We start from the raw sequence: 12993 nt of genomic DNA on the forward strand, positions 1-12993 counted from the left end.
GAAACAATAAGAGGATTTTGAGACTATGTAGTCGAGAGTTTTGATGACAGGTTAGCTTGAATATCATGTAGTACATTTCTTGTAAAATTGAAGTTATCATCTATGTCATGTCTTTAAGACTCTTGTATCTCTCAGCTACTCCACTGCTCAAGGTAGCGTGTAGACCACATTTTTATCTGAATCTTGCACAACACAATATATCATAGCCCCAGTGATTCTGATAGATGTGAAGATATGTCAACCATTTGTCAAACATTTTAATTAAAGTAGAGAACTGGTGGCACACAAAACTGTGAATAATACAAAAATGATTTCTATTTTATATCAAGAAATAAGTTGGAGATTTTCTTGTTAGAGATCTCTCTTTCTAATAAGGTTTTGTTCTGGTTAAAGTCTATGTTCCTTGACCACATTTTGTTGACAGTAAAATGGGGTAAAATTTATATGCTCAATATGGGAAGACCAGTCCCAATTTTTAAACATGTAATACAAACTTGTTTTAACAATTTTTAAAAAAATAAACAGTAAAAAATCCACTTATACAAAAAAGATCCTGAATAGGCTATATCAACAAAAACATGTTGGAAGAGTACATAGATTAAATCAGAAAAGAGCTGATACATTAATAATGGGCTCCAAAGTGGTGGTGATCTTCAGTGTTCAGTGTTCAGGGAAGATTTTCTGAAGACGAGGGATTTTAGGAGTTTTTCAAAGTGACCGTGAGAGTTTGGAGAGCTACTATAGTGGTTACAACATGTGGGCTATGAAGAGAAAGGAGCATCATAGACAAAGGGAGAAAGATTTCAGGGAAGATTTATATGGGAGAGCAACCCTTGTTTGAAGAGTTTAAAGGAAAAGGAATCTGAGGTCAGAAAAATAATTAGAAAGAACATTTGGGAAGCCAATTCATCTGGGAAATGTGGAACAAGGTTGAAGTGGGCTTGATCTTGAGCCAACTTATGCTGCAGGGCATAAGGAGGAATGTGATGCCATCAAGGACAGCTTTTGTATCATAGCTCTTCACAAGGAACACAAGGACATCCCATCATTTTTCTTGCACCAACCCCAGTAGAAGATAAGAGGCAGAAGCTTGATTCCAAGCCAACTACATCAAAGTTAATACCCAATATAATCAATTAAAACCCTGATAACATAATCGACAATTGGAAACTTCTATTCAAGAGCCCTACCATACATTTACCTTGGTGTCCTCATGGGCAAAATGTCCCTCAGGAAATCGAACTGTTCTGATTTCTTCCAGTTCAGGGATGACCCTTGATTTTGCTTGTACCTCTGCTTCGAAGGATTCATGCTTCCGATATTTCCCCTGAAGTTCAGAAATCAGAGTTTATTGATAATGAAGCCTAGTCTCCCAGACCATGAAGAGGTCCTTGGTTCCTCATTTTACTTTTAGGCAGAACTACCTCCTTCCAAACCTAGATTAAGTGATAACCCATGATCATAGCTGGAAGAGTCACATCCTAAAAGAAATGATCACTCCAGGCAGAACCACTGCACATAGGTTTTCAAAGGGTTCCAGGCTCAGTCAGGGACAATAGAGGAAGGTTTTTTTCCTGTCCCCACTGCTTTTGGGGAATTTCCACTAAATATCCTATTATTTTAAAGTCTCAGTTGCCTTCTGTGGGAATGAAAGAATGTAACACAGAGTTTCTCCTCTTCAGAAAAGAGGAATTCCTCTCCAGAAAAGAAGAACTAAGTGCTATTGAAAGTAGAGCACAAGGAAGAAGATGATCATAACAATAATGGCTTTTTTTAAATTGAGAGGTTTTTGCATGCCGAATTATGCTATCAGTGTCATATATAAATTGATCCGTTTAATAGATATCATTTTGTCCTTTTTCCAGGTGTTCCTTCTCCAACATCCACTGCCCCTTTTAGGCATGTAATCCTTTCTCCTGATCATGACTATGCCACATGTTATAATACAGGTAGGAGTAGGAGCTTCCACCAAACCTCTCCTCCTAGGACCCTTCATTTGTCCTTCACAAGGGGCATGAATAGCCATTTGGTAAAAAGCCTGGTTAACTCATGTCTTTCTGAGGAAAGTAGGGAGCAGTTGTTTCAGAAACATTGATGTCTCTTCACCTCAATTCCATCCTTAATGTCACAAAATATTGAAATCACGTGAATAAATTCCTTGAACTCTCAGTCACCATTTTGCCCATAGCCTAACTTCAGATGAATATTACATTTATAGAATGCTATGTAGAATGAGTTTTCTTTGTATGTAAGACATTGAGGCTTAAGAAGTTGAAGAAGTGGTCTATTTAGAGGCAGAATCACTCTCCTTAACAGATAGTCTAATCTTTCTATTACATCATCCCCCTATGGTTAACCAGATATATACTTATAAGAATGTTTCCCTCCCTAGAGATCTTAGAGTCTGCTCTGGGTAAGTCAGTGGAACTGAGTGACCTGTATGTTAGTTGGGTCTTCATAGCTCTTATCTTCTGCAATCTTAAGTTTCTCCAAGATCCATTTCTCCAGGTCATCTGCATCTCGTCTGAAAACCTGGTAGTGATAAGACTCTTCAAGCTTCTGACCCCTCTCAGCAACCAGCTCCTTGAACCTCTGGTACCGAGACAACACCTCCTGACGCCTCTTCTGGATCTCCTCCGCTGTTTCCAGCACCTTTGGCCCACCACTTGCCATAGCCTGCAATTAAAAACCTTCTATCTATTGCTGGTTCTCAAAGATCTAGTATGTTGTCCCTTCTATATGTCCCAAAGCATTTACTCTTGTTGGACTTATGTTAAGATAACTTTAAGTCTGTAAAAGTCTGTTAGAAGCGTTGTAGTACTTTTATATCATTTTAACCATATACAGCTACCGTTTAGGCTAATAATATCTTTATCATTCAGAACACTTCCAACTTTTCACATAAATTTATGCCAACATTTAAGTTCTATGAAAAGAATTAATTTGGACTAATGATGGAAGACAAGTTTAAATTAGAAAAATTACAGAATTTCTGATGGATAAAAAAGAAATGTAATTTTATTGTTTTCAAAGGCTAAAAAGGTGTGGAAAAGTACCGATCATTCTCAACATAATTTAATGAATAATTAAAAATGACCTTCAATTAACTTGATGAGGGATATACACAAAAGTTTGGAAATATTTTCTTCTTATTTAAAAGTGCATCTCATATATTATTTAATCTTTTATTTGCTTTACTCACAAACACTAAAAATCAACAGTTTAGCACATCTTCTACCTAATTATTACAAATTTCAAATTATTAGCATCTCAGTAATTGACTTTTGCAATATAAAGCACTGTACTGTCAAACAACATAAAATATCCATTTCCTTATAGTGAGAGCCAACCTATTTGTGATGATATCCTGCAAAATCTATGTAGAGTCCACCTTCATTCATCTGGATATGGGTACATTTTCCTCTAGCTTACCTCAGCCAGAACATTCAATACAACGTTTAAATTTTAGTCTCCTTTTTCCTAAATATAATTGCTTCTCTGTGGATGGCTTTTACTAGATCGGCTTTAGAATTAAATCCTTCTATGGAGATTCAAATCTTAATTGTGTATTATTTGGCTCCAAGTTACCCAGTTGTTCCCTATATGAACCTTCATAAACAGATGATTGCTGGATTTTGGTGCTGTATAGCTACAAGCTCAAGGTCATTTTATAAAGTGAGAGAGTCACAAAAAGAGAGTTAAATGAAGCTTCTCTACTTCTTAAAAGCCAAGAAACAGTTCTAAATCATCCTGTCAAAGGTAGTACAGAAAGTTCAAAGGAGACAGCTTTCCTAACTATATCAGTGACAATTATACTGCAAAGAATTCTGTACTCACGGTTTCCTTTAGAAAGTGTTCTGCTTTTCCTAAAAGTCAAGAGCCTGGCAAGATAAAATATATCCAAAAGACACAAAGAGAGAGAAAAAAAGAGAAACAATTCACATGGAATTTTCCAGTCTAATTCGGATAGAGATGAGGGAAATGTTACATATGTGGTAGAGACCAAAAAAAAAAAAAAAATAGTCTCTTACTTGGGCCCAGAATTCCGCCAGCTACAATCTACGTTATCTTCAGGAGACAGATTCAGCTGAGGCAGCTACTAACTTTCACAGATACTGGGTGACTCAGCAGTTTGGGCTGAGTTTCTCAGTAGGACTTTAGAAAACAAAAAGAAAGCAAAGTTTTTAGGTTAAAAAATACAAAGAGAAAAACACAGTTATGGACGTAAAATAAAGAGGCTGTGTTAAGATCGTGTTTTATTTCTTTGATTAGTTTTAGATTTTATGTCTGAGAATTATAAATCAGGAAGGAATTCAGGGTTGTCCATTCTTCTGACTTTGTACAGAATTACAAGAACTCAGGTGTTCTTATTCTAACCGATCTCTAGGAAATATAACTCAACAACTTCAGCGAAACACAAATGCAGATTTTTAACAGCCTTTAAGTCAACAAGATATCCTAATTCTTGCTGTAGAGTCTTTGTCAAAATAGGAAGAAAATTTTATTTCTGGTCTCACAGATTAGGTTTTTAAAAATCTTTTTTAGCTGTACCCTAATCATTTAAAAGGAAGGAACAAAAGAAGTAGGATATATGTGTATTTATTTGTATTTCATGAAACAAAAATTAGGATATCTTATTTGACAAACTGATGAAGTCACAAAACATTTGAAAATGGGACAGACGTCTAAAATGTGAGATAAAAGTCATACTATTTTGTATATTAATTTTAGTGGAGAAAAAGAATGCAGAATCCAAAAGCACGGTCCTTTTAGACAACTTTACAAAAATGCAACATACAAACAAAAAGAAAGTAGTGGGGTGGTTCCAATCCCCCTACAAAGCTGTGAGGCTAAACATGCCAAATTTCATTTCAGTGTAAATTCGATTTGAATGATCTAGCTTTCATGGTCTAGATCAAGGGTCTACAGTTTTGATTTTCCCTGTTCCTGGATCATCTCATCCAAAAAAACTGAAAGACTTGTAAGTTATCTTTTTGAAAGTCTAGTATTACTTTGCTTTTCCATGCAGTTTCATTATATTCAAGTCAAATTTGGGTACTAAAGGCAGGAACACAAATCTTAGAGAGTACGTTATATCACACCCACCAAGGAACCTTTATCTGGAATTGGACTGGAGAGGGGACATTTTTTAATCTTTATCCAAGAGCTAAGAATCATCAATTAGAATCTACCATATCTTAATTCACGTATTGACATGATTAATTTACATTAATTCCCAATCTGTAGAAGATTCTGTGAAGCAGGTATTCTCATCCTCATTTTTATATGAAAAAACAGTCTCTGAGAGGTAGTCTCATCCCATGGTTGTTTGGTCTATAAATATTTAAACAAAGAGTCAAACTCATGTCAGTATGACCATGATGCCTCTCTGCTCCTCAACTATTTTAGTTAATCTTCTTTTAGTTCATCAACATTTCTGGTTGTTCTAATCCAGGATATTCTCACCAAGAGTGCCAACCATGTGATAACCTTGTGACCAAAGAAATAATAGGGCCCAATCAGCAGAACTGGTCACCATGAAATAAAATAAAAGTGGATAAGAATAATAGTCTTCAGAACAGGTAGCAGGGTGGAAGTGCACAGGAGACAGAGAAGAGGTTTTGTATATTCACACAAGTGTCCTTTGTGTTTTCAGTCATTGCAGCCAAGAGATTCAGGGTAAAAGTTTCTCTAACAGCACTCAGGCTGATCCTCAGGCAGCTGCTGACTTTAAATTCAGCCCCGCCACACCCTCCCCACCGCCATCTTCTCAGTCCCTTTAGATTGACATAGTTTCTCCAGTCTCTGAGCACTATTTACCAGTATTACTATGAGTATCAGGGTGTCTCCTTCAGAATGATGGAAAGACATGATGAGAAAATCTTAAACCCTGGTGGCTTAATACTTGGACCTCTGAACTTCTTGCCACCTTTGTTGTTTTCCAAGAATGTTTACCAGTTCTGACCACACAAAGACCCTGGTTAGAGGAGATTCAGGTAAAGAATACATGACATATACCATGGAGGTATAGAATCGTGTACAATCTACAAAATTGCATGTTGCACTATACATAAATGGATGCTGAGAGGTTACAGACGAAGCTAGAGTTGCTCACAGACAGCTTCATTAAAGAGAATTCTTAAAGAGCATTATTATATTTCGTTTTCAAGGGTGGGAATAATTTGGAGAGCTGTTGCATTTGGTAATGGTTATCAGCTCTGGGCAGATCTGTACTTCACACACTAGTTTAATCAGCACTGCCCAGCTTGCCTCAGCCTCTGCTCAGTTATCAGATCTTCTTTTCTTGGGCTCAGAAACTCCAAGAAAAAAATATATAAAAAAATAAAAAAGACCTTATTGCAGTCAACTGTATCCACTTTAACTCTTATTACTTCAGGTCCTCTAAAGTCATTTGTGCCTTAACTGTATTGAGAATTTTATATATTATTCAAGTTTGCAGTCCTATAGTTAAAAAATAGAACTCTTTTGTTCCCTACCTGTATCATATCTCACTCACCCATATTTATTTTATTATTTATCTGTTTTATTTATTTGGTATTACTGCATTGAATAAGAAAAACCAAAACCCACAATATTTCCTTTATACAATGAAGTGTGTAATTGAAACTGAAAGAGAGCTTGAGATAATGGAAAGTATTCTGTATTTGAAACTGAATCATCTAATTTACAGGCTTGATTCCACCATTTAATGATCAGATGATCATTGGAAATTTGCTTAAATTTTATTAAGTATATAATGGGGAGAGTAAGGAGTAAACTACTTATTCCAGAGAATTATTATATGACTAAATTTAAACGGTTGATTTAAAAACACTTTGTATTTAAATCTACATAGTAAAAGAATTGCTGTTGTTAGCTGAGGTAAATAATGGCAACCAGGTATATTTCAACTACTTCAAGTCATACGTTTTACTCAGAATCATTAAATTTGAAAATCAGAATGTAAAGGGCAAAGATCTGATATGGGACAATTTCTTGTAAAGCTAAGTGCTTATCTTTTAAAGAATGATTTGCAACATATCATTAGAAAATTTTATATAAAATTGCTTGATGTCCCCATCCACTAATAATTATCTCTGAGGGCAGTGACCCCTGAAGGAAGCTATATAAGCCTAAATCCTTACAAAGTTTATAAAAATAGCATGTTTGGAGACATGGTCTCGCTCAGGGAAAATAGAGCTTAACTAAAAAATAAATTATTTCTCATTAGAATAAAGGAAAGTAGGAGCTAGGACTAAATATTATTTTCCTTCATAGCTATTTAGACTGAACTCTGAAATTTAATTCTTATATTTAAGGGACTAAATTCCTAGGATAGCAATGAAAATCCTATTTAACATCTATGTACATGCCAGTCATGGAAATTTGAGTGGATTATCTGTGACATGGCTTCATTTCACTATTAAAAATGGCTTTATGTGCAAATATACCACGTACCTTGTCTTTACCCATTATCTCCTCCTCCTCTGCCAATCTTTGTTGAATGTGGGAATAGTCTGTGTTTTTCTATAACATAACTTTTTTATAATTTTTAACTTTGTCAAGAGATGAAGACTGCCTTAATCATTTATTTACTCTTTTAGCAAAACATTATTGAGCATTTCTATGGGCAAAAAATTCTAATAGGCACTGGCAATATTAAGATGAAGAAAATAAAACACTATTTTCAAGGAGTTTACAAAGTAGGTGGTCCACATAACACATGTAAACTGTGACATAAGACAGAACAAAAACCGTACAAAATAGAATCCCAAGAAATGTGTTATAGAAACGCAGAGAAAAATGTGTTTATTTCTGTTTAAGTAAGTTAGGGCAGGAGATGTCAGGGATTTTACGTGACTCCCTCTGGACTCAAAGAAAGAATAAATGAGGAAACTGTGTGCGTCTTTATCCCATTTTCTTTGCACTCTATCATATCAACCTCTGAGGATATTTCCTAAGTTCGCAGAGAAACAATGACTAAACATACCATTTACTGTCAATGCACAGAAAAAATAAACATAATAGCAACAAAAACACTGAAAAGATTAATATAGATATTGCCATAAATACACTGTCTTAATGAGTATGTATTGTGTCTTATTTGATATGATGTCTGAATATAACAGATTGGCACATGAGCATTTTTATGGCTTCCTTGATCTCTTTATTCCTTAGACTGTAGATAGCTAGGTTAAAGAATGATGATACCACTGCAAACATTAGGCTATGACTGTGTCCCAGAAAAAGGAGTACTTGGCAGAGAAGGTACATCAGGGCCACACTTCCAAAAAAATATCAAGAAAATAGCAAGTTGGGAAACACAGGTAGAAAGGCCTTTTGGTGTCAATCGGCAGAGCAACTATGTAGGATTACTGGAGGGACACAAAGATAAGCCAAAACCATAAGCATTGTCTCTGTGATGATCTCCACAGCATGATCAGAGTCCACAACCTTGGTTAAAACAATTTTGCCAGTGTCCATATATGTTAGATTCAGGATGGGACTGAAGTTACAGAAGACATTCTGTATTTGATTTGGACCACAAAATGAAAGTGTAGATATCTAAACACTCTAAGGGAGTGATGTGAAGAAGCCACAGAAGCAACAACCTAGAGTCAGCTGAGTGCAGTGCTGAGGTGTCATGACCGTGGGGTAACAGAGAGGCTTGCAGATGGCTAGGTATCTGTCCATAGCCACGGTGGTGAGCAGGCAAACTCCAGTAATGACAAGCGAGTGAAAGAAATACATCTTCAGAGGCAACCAGTCAGAGAAATGGTCTTCTCTCCTTGACTATATTGGAGAGCATCTTGGGTATGATGGTCATGGTATACCAGATCTCCAGGAAGGAGAGGACACTGATGAAGAAATACATGGGGGTGTGGAGGTGGAAATCTAGTTTGATGGCAAAAAAGACCATAGGGGTTCCAATGACGATGAATAGGTAAATCATGAGCAAAAAGATAAAAATAACCATCCATTTTCCTGCAAATGGGGAAAACTAGTTAAAAGAAATTCAATTACTTCTGTCGGATTCTTACTTGTAATCTTCTCAGCTGTGGAGCAAAAAAAAAGAAGAAATGAGACTCTTGGACAGCGAGTTTAGATAATTAATTGGATAATCAATTCATTCATTTATTATATATTTCATTTGTTCATTCAAATATTTGGTGAGAGCTCACCGTGTTCTACGTTTCTTTCTCTGCAATACACTCGAATGAGAGGGATCCCTAAAAAACAGCCGATGTTCCAGATACATAAATTGCTGTATTCCTCCTAGCCCGCCACACCAGGAGATTCAGCTTATATAGTCAATTGCCTATTGCCCAAGACCACACTTTTATAATTAGCAGAATTTTTTCCCTGTATATTTCTTTTCTGTCTAGAAAGAATGTATATCCTTCACCTTCTTCCCTCTGTATCAGCCCCTCTCTTGCTCAGAAAAATACTATTAAGTGTTGTGGTGAGAAAAGCATGCGATTTGAAGCCTGGACTCAGTTTGGTTACTTGCTCTATCATTAGCCAACGATATGAACTTAGGCAAGTCTGTTTGCCTCAGTTTTTTTTGATCTACACAGTGGATATGAATATCAACCACACAAGATTGTTATGAGAATTAAGTGAGGTGGTCAAATAATAACTTGCTTTCTAGGCCATAGTTCTGATTACAATCAGGCCCAAGTCCTCAAGCCCATGTGAACAGAAGTGGTTTTATTTGTGCACTATACAAACTACAAAATGAAAGAGGAAGTTATATTTTTTCTCACTTGCCCCACACTTTGCACATCCACCAAATACGCATACACATACCTTTTTCCTCCTCCATATATTTGGCCAAAGCCATTTTTCTCACTTATTCAAAGTGTTCTGGATCCTATCTCATAGCCAATCATGCTACATTTGAAGGAAAATATTTTTTCTTCAGTCCGTCATACTGCTTTGAGCTCTCTGACGTCAAGCCCCACACTCACCTCTGTCCAGAGGCCTTCTCTGTTTTCTCACAAATGGGATAAAACACACACCTCAACATAGATTTCTTAGAGATTATAAGTAACTTGATTTTCCCTACTAGAGTTTTCTTCCAGAGTATCAGGAGAGTCTGAGTATCAAAACAAAATAATCCATTCCTTTTAAGATTAGTTAAAGAAAATGATTGGACTTGCAATTAGAGATGCTATTCTAGAGGCTAGCCTCCACCTCATTTATTAAGTCCCTATGTCATAGCATAGACCAGATTTTGAAAATGTGGGAAAGAGTCAAAGGAGAAAGATGTGAAGGAAAAGTGAAAGGAAAGAAGAGATTAGGTAAAAGGGGAAGAGTAAAGAAAGGAGCAACCTCTTGCGTTGGTCTTCTCATCTTCTTTGTAGACGACTCAAACGCCTAACCCATTTTTCTTCACTTTGATTCTGGATATCAGAGAATGTGCCTTGTAGCCATATTATTCCAACACTTACCACTGCACTTACCCTGAACACAGTAGATAATTTTTAAAACTTTCTTGAAGAAATAAGTGAAATATTTCAATAGTACCAACAAGAACCGCAGGGTTTGTCTACGCTGTGTAGTTACTGAAAAACAAGTCTTCCCAACCCCTCTGTTTCCTCAAGAATATAGTCATAATATTAGGAAATTTAGAATGATGGTAAAGAACAAGGCTTTTGAAGTAAGATAGACGGGGGTTCAAATCACAGCTCAGCCTCTTACTGAATGTGTGTCCTTAGAGAAATCACTTAACCTTTATAAGCCACAGTTTCCTCACTTATAAAACAAGAATGATAATAATACCTATTGTGTAGGGTTGTTATAAAGTAACAACATATATAGGAGATGTTTATTACGATGCCTTAAATATAGTGAGTGCCCATTAGTGGAAAATTGTATTATTGCTATAATATATATATAATTGCAATTGTGAACATATAAAATTGTGAATATATAAAATGGTATTTTATTATTACAAGCAACAGCATGATTAATAAATGCAGCGCAGTTGTTGATAAAAGAAATATGAGTTAGCTGCTTTTGCACTCTCCAGGCCAGAAGGTACGTGTTTCCTTAATCCTGTGTATTCACTAACTGCAGATTTACAAGGTGGCATATGAATGTTAACACACTATGAACTTTCTTTTTCTGTTTCCTTTCCTTTTTGTTTTTGCCTTAGCTTGGAATTTGCTTTATTCAACATACACACACATGCACACATGCATGCACACACAGGTTAGTCAGTAAAATTAATTTACATTCACAGTTTGGTGTGAGGGTGGGTTTAATCATGGAAGGTTTTTAAGCAGAGTAGTAAAGCAATCAGATCTAAGTGTTAAGAAATGCCTCAGTCTCAGTTGGGAGAGCAGCTTGAAGGTGGGAAAGTATGAAAATAAGAGAGGTAGTTTTAGCTATATTAATTTTTAGGGATATTGATAATATTGTAGGAAAGGGTTATATAATACAAAATGAAAAAGTGTAGAATGGATATGAAAATTATGTAACACTTTCATATACTGCAGATTTATTTGTATCAATTCTGTAACAATATCGCACTTAGAAAAGCACAGTTAAAATAATTAATTAATGAGTCAATGAATCAGTAAAGTAATTTCATTTGTCATGTCTTTTGAAAAACATTAAAAATAGACACATTACTTAAACCCAGCAGCGCTTCCTCTATCCCTTTATCTTTCTTCTCTCATTTTCTTGCACCAAGTATTTTCTGAAGAGTTTCTTTTACCAAGACCTCTCCACCCACAACCTATGGTTTTTCTCTCATTTTTCCTCCTCTTCTCCATCTGAGCTCTTTATTAGATAGCATTAGCCTCTTCTTATAAGAGCTTTCCCTTCACTTCTGTCTTTCCATTTGACTTTTAAGTAGCATAAGATTTAGAGGTGAGGATGGATGAGGTAGTGGTCTGGCACAGTAGTGGGGAAATGAGGCTGACAACTATAGGATTCAGGTAGGTGGGCTAGGGAAGGGTGAAAATCTACCAACATTTGCATAATAATAAGCTTTATCCCATCCCAACTGAGACGTGAGTCCCAGAGAAAATCATCCTTGGTGAAGCATATGTAAGAAGAGTCAGCAAGAGAAACCCTCAAAGAAAGCAGGATAAAAAAGAGTCCAGAATTCTGAAAGATGATGGAGGAAAGACTGAAAAGGAGAGAGTTGTTTTCAATATGGTAGATCAGTTGGCTGGAATAATCAGAATGCAGCATTGTGGTATTGGTTTATTCGTTCAATGGATATTTATTGTTTAATTAATAAGTACGATACATTTGATTACAGTAAAAGCAAATATTTTGTTTTTTGATTTATCATGAAAAAATATGATTAGTTAATAAATACCTTAGTGATGCTGCTCTATTTTTTTTAGAGACAAATTTTTTATGTTCATCTCTTGCATTTAAAGTATTCTTCAATGACCTCCTTGGCCTGAGATTCTTTGCCATAGTCTTTAACTGTCACACAACTTCAACCAACCACTTTCTGTCAATTTTCCTTCTCTTAATTTTACAGATGCCTACGTGTTCCCCTAGTTTCTTGCTGTCATGGATATTAAAGTTGATTTGGTGTTCAGCACAATGGCCTCCACTAACTTGACACACGTAGGCTCACTACTGCTGGATGCAAGCACACAAAGATGGCTTTTGCATTTGTTATTCACCCAGACATCGAATTAATATTGTGTAGTATTGCTGATGTACAAATGGTGAAGGGAATTCATAATAGAACCTGCTGAAATATGTCTAGACTGCTATTGATCAATACATGGATACTCAATTTAGAAATTAGAGTTATTCTTCAACTATATCCACTGGAAGTACCATGGAGAAAACTTAATCTTATGAAGATGATTTTTCAATTACCTTGTGTTACAAACAAATATTTTGATTGCATTAAAACTAAAGTAAATATTTACCCAGATCATTTCCACAAAGTGAATTTATCTTGAATAAATTGAGTGACAGAGAGTTCAATTAACAAAGTCAGATCCAAAAATA

The 12993-nt window shown here is 35.7% G+C and overlaps 1 protein-coding gene and 1 pseudogene across 1 annotated transcript in view; both read right to left on the reverse strand.

Annotated features, from left to right (window-relative positions):
- The window catches only part of SPTA1 (spectrin alpha, erythrocytic 1), a 63952-nt gene extending 61279 nt beyond the window's left edge, over window positions 1-2673 (reverse strand). The window contains exons 1-2 of the mRNA XM_058537594.1: window positions 2437-2673; window positions 1202-1327 (exon numbers count right to left, since the gene is read on the reverse strand). Coding sequence (XP_058393577.1) covers window positions 1202-1327; window positions 2437-2673 — 363 coding nt within the window. The remainder of the gene's footprint in view (window positions 1-1201; window positions 1328-2436) is intronic.
- Window positions 2674-8346: 5673 nt separating this feature from the next.
- LOC131401449 (olfactory receptor 6K2-like) lies at window positions 8347-8924 on the reverse strand (annotated as a pseudogene).
- Between the last annotated feature and the right edge of the window lie 4069 nt (window positions 8925-12993).

This window comes from Diceros bicornis, chromosome 4 (assembly GCF_020826845.1).
Source record: "Diceros bicornis minor isolate mBicDic1 chromosome 4, mDicBic1.mat.cur, whole genome shotgun sequence".
NCBI lineage: Eukaryota > Metazoa > Chordata > Mammalia > Perissodactyla > Rhinocerotidae > Diceros > Diceros bicornis.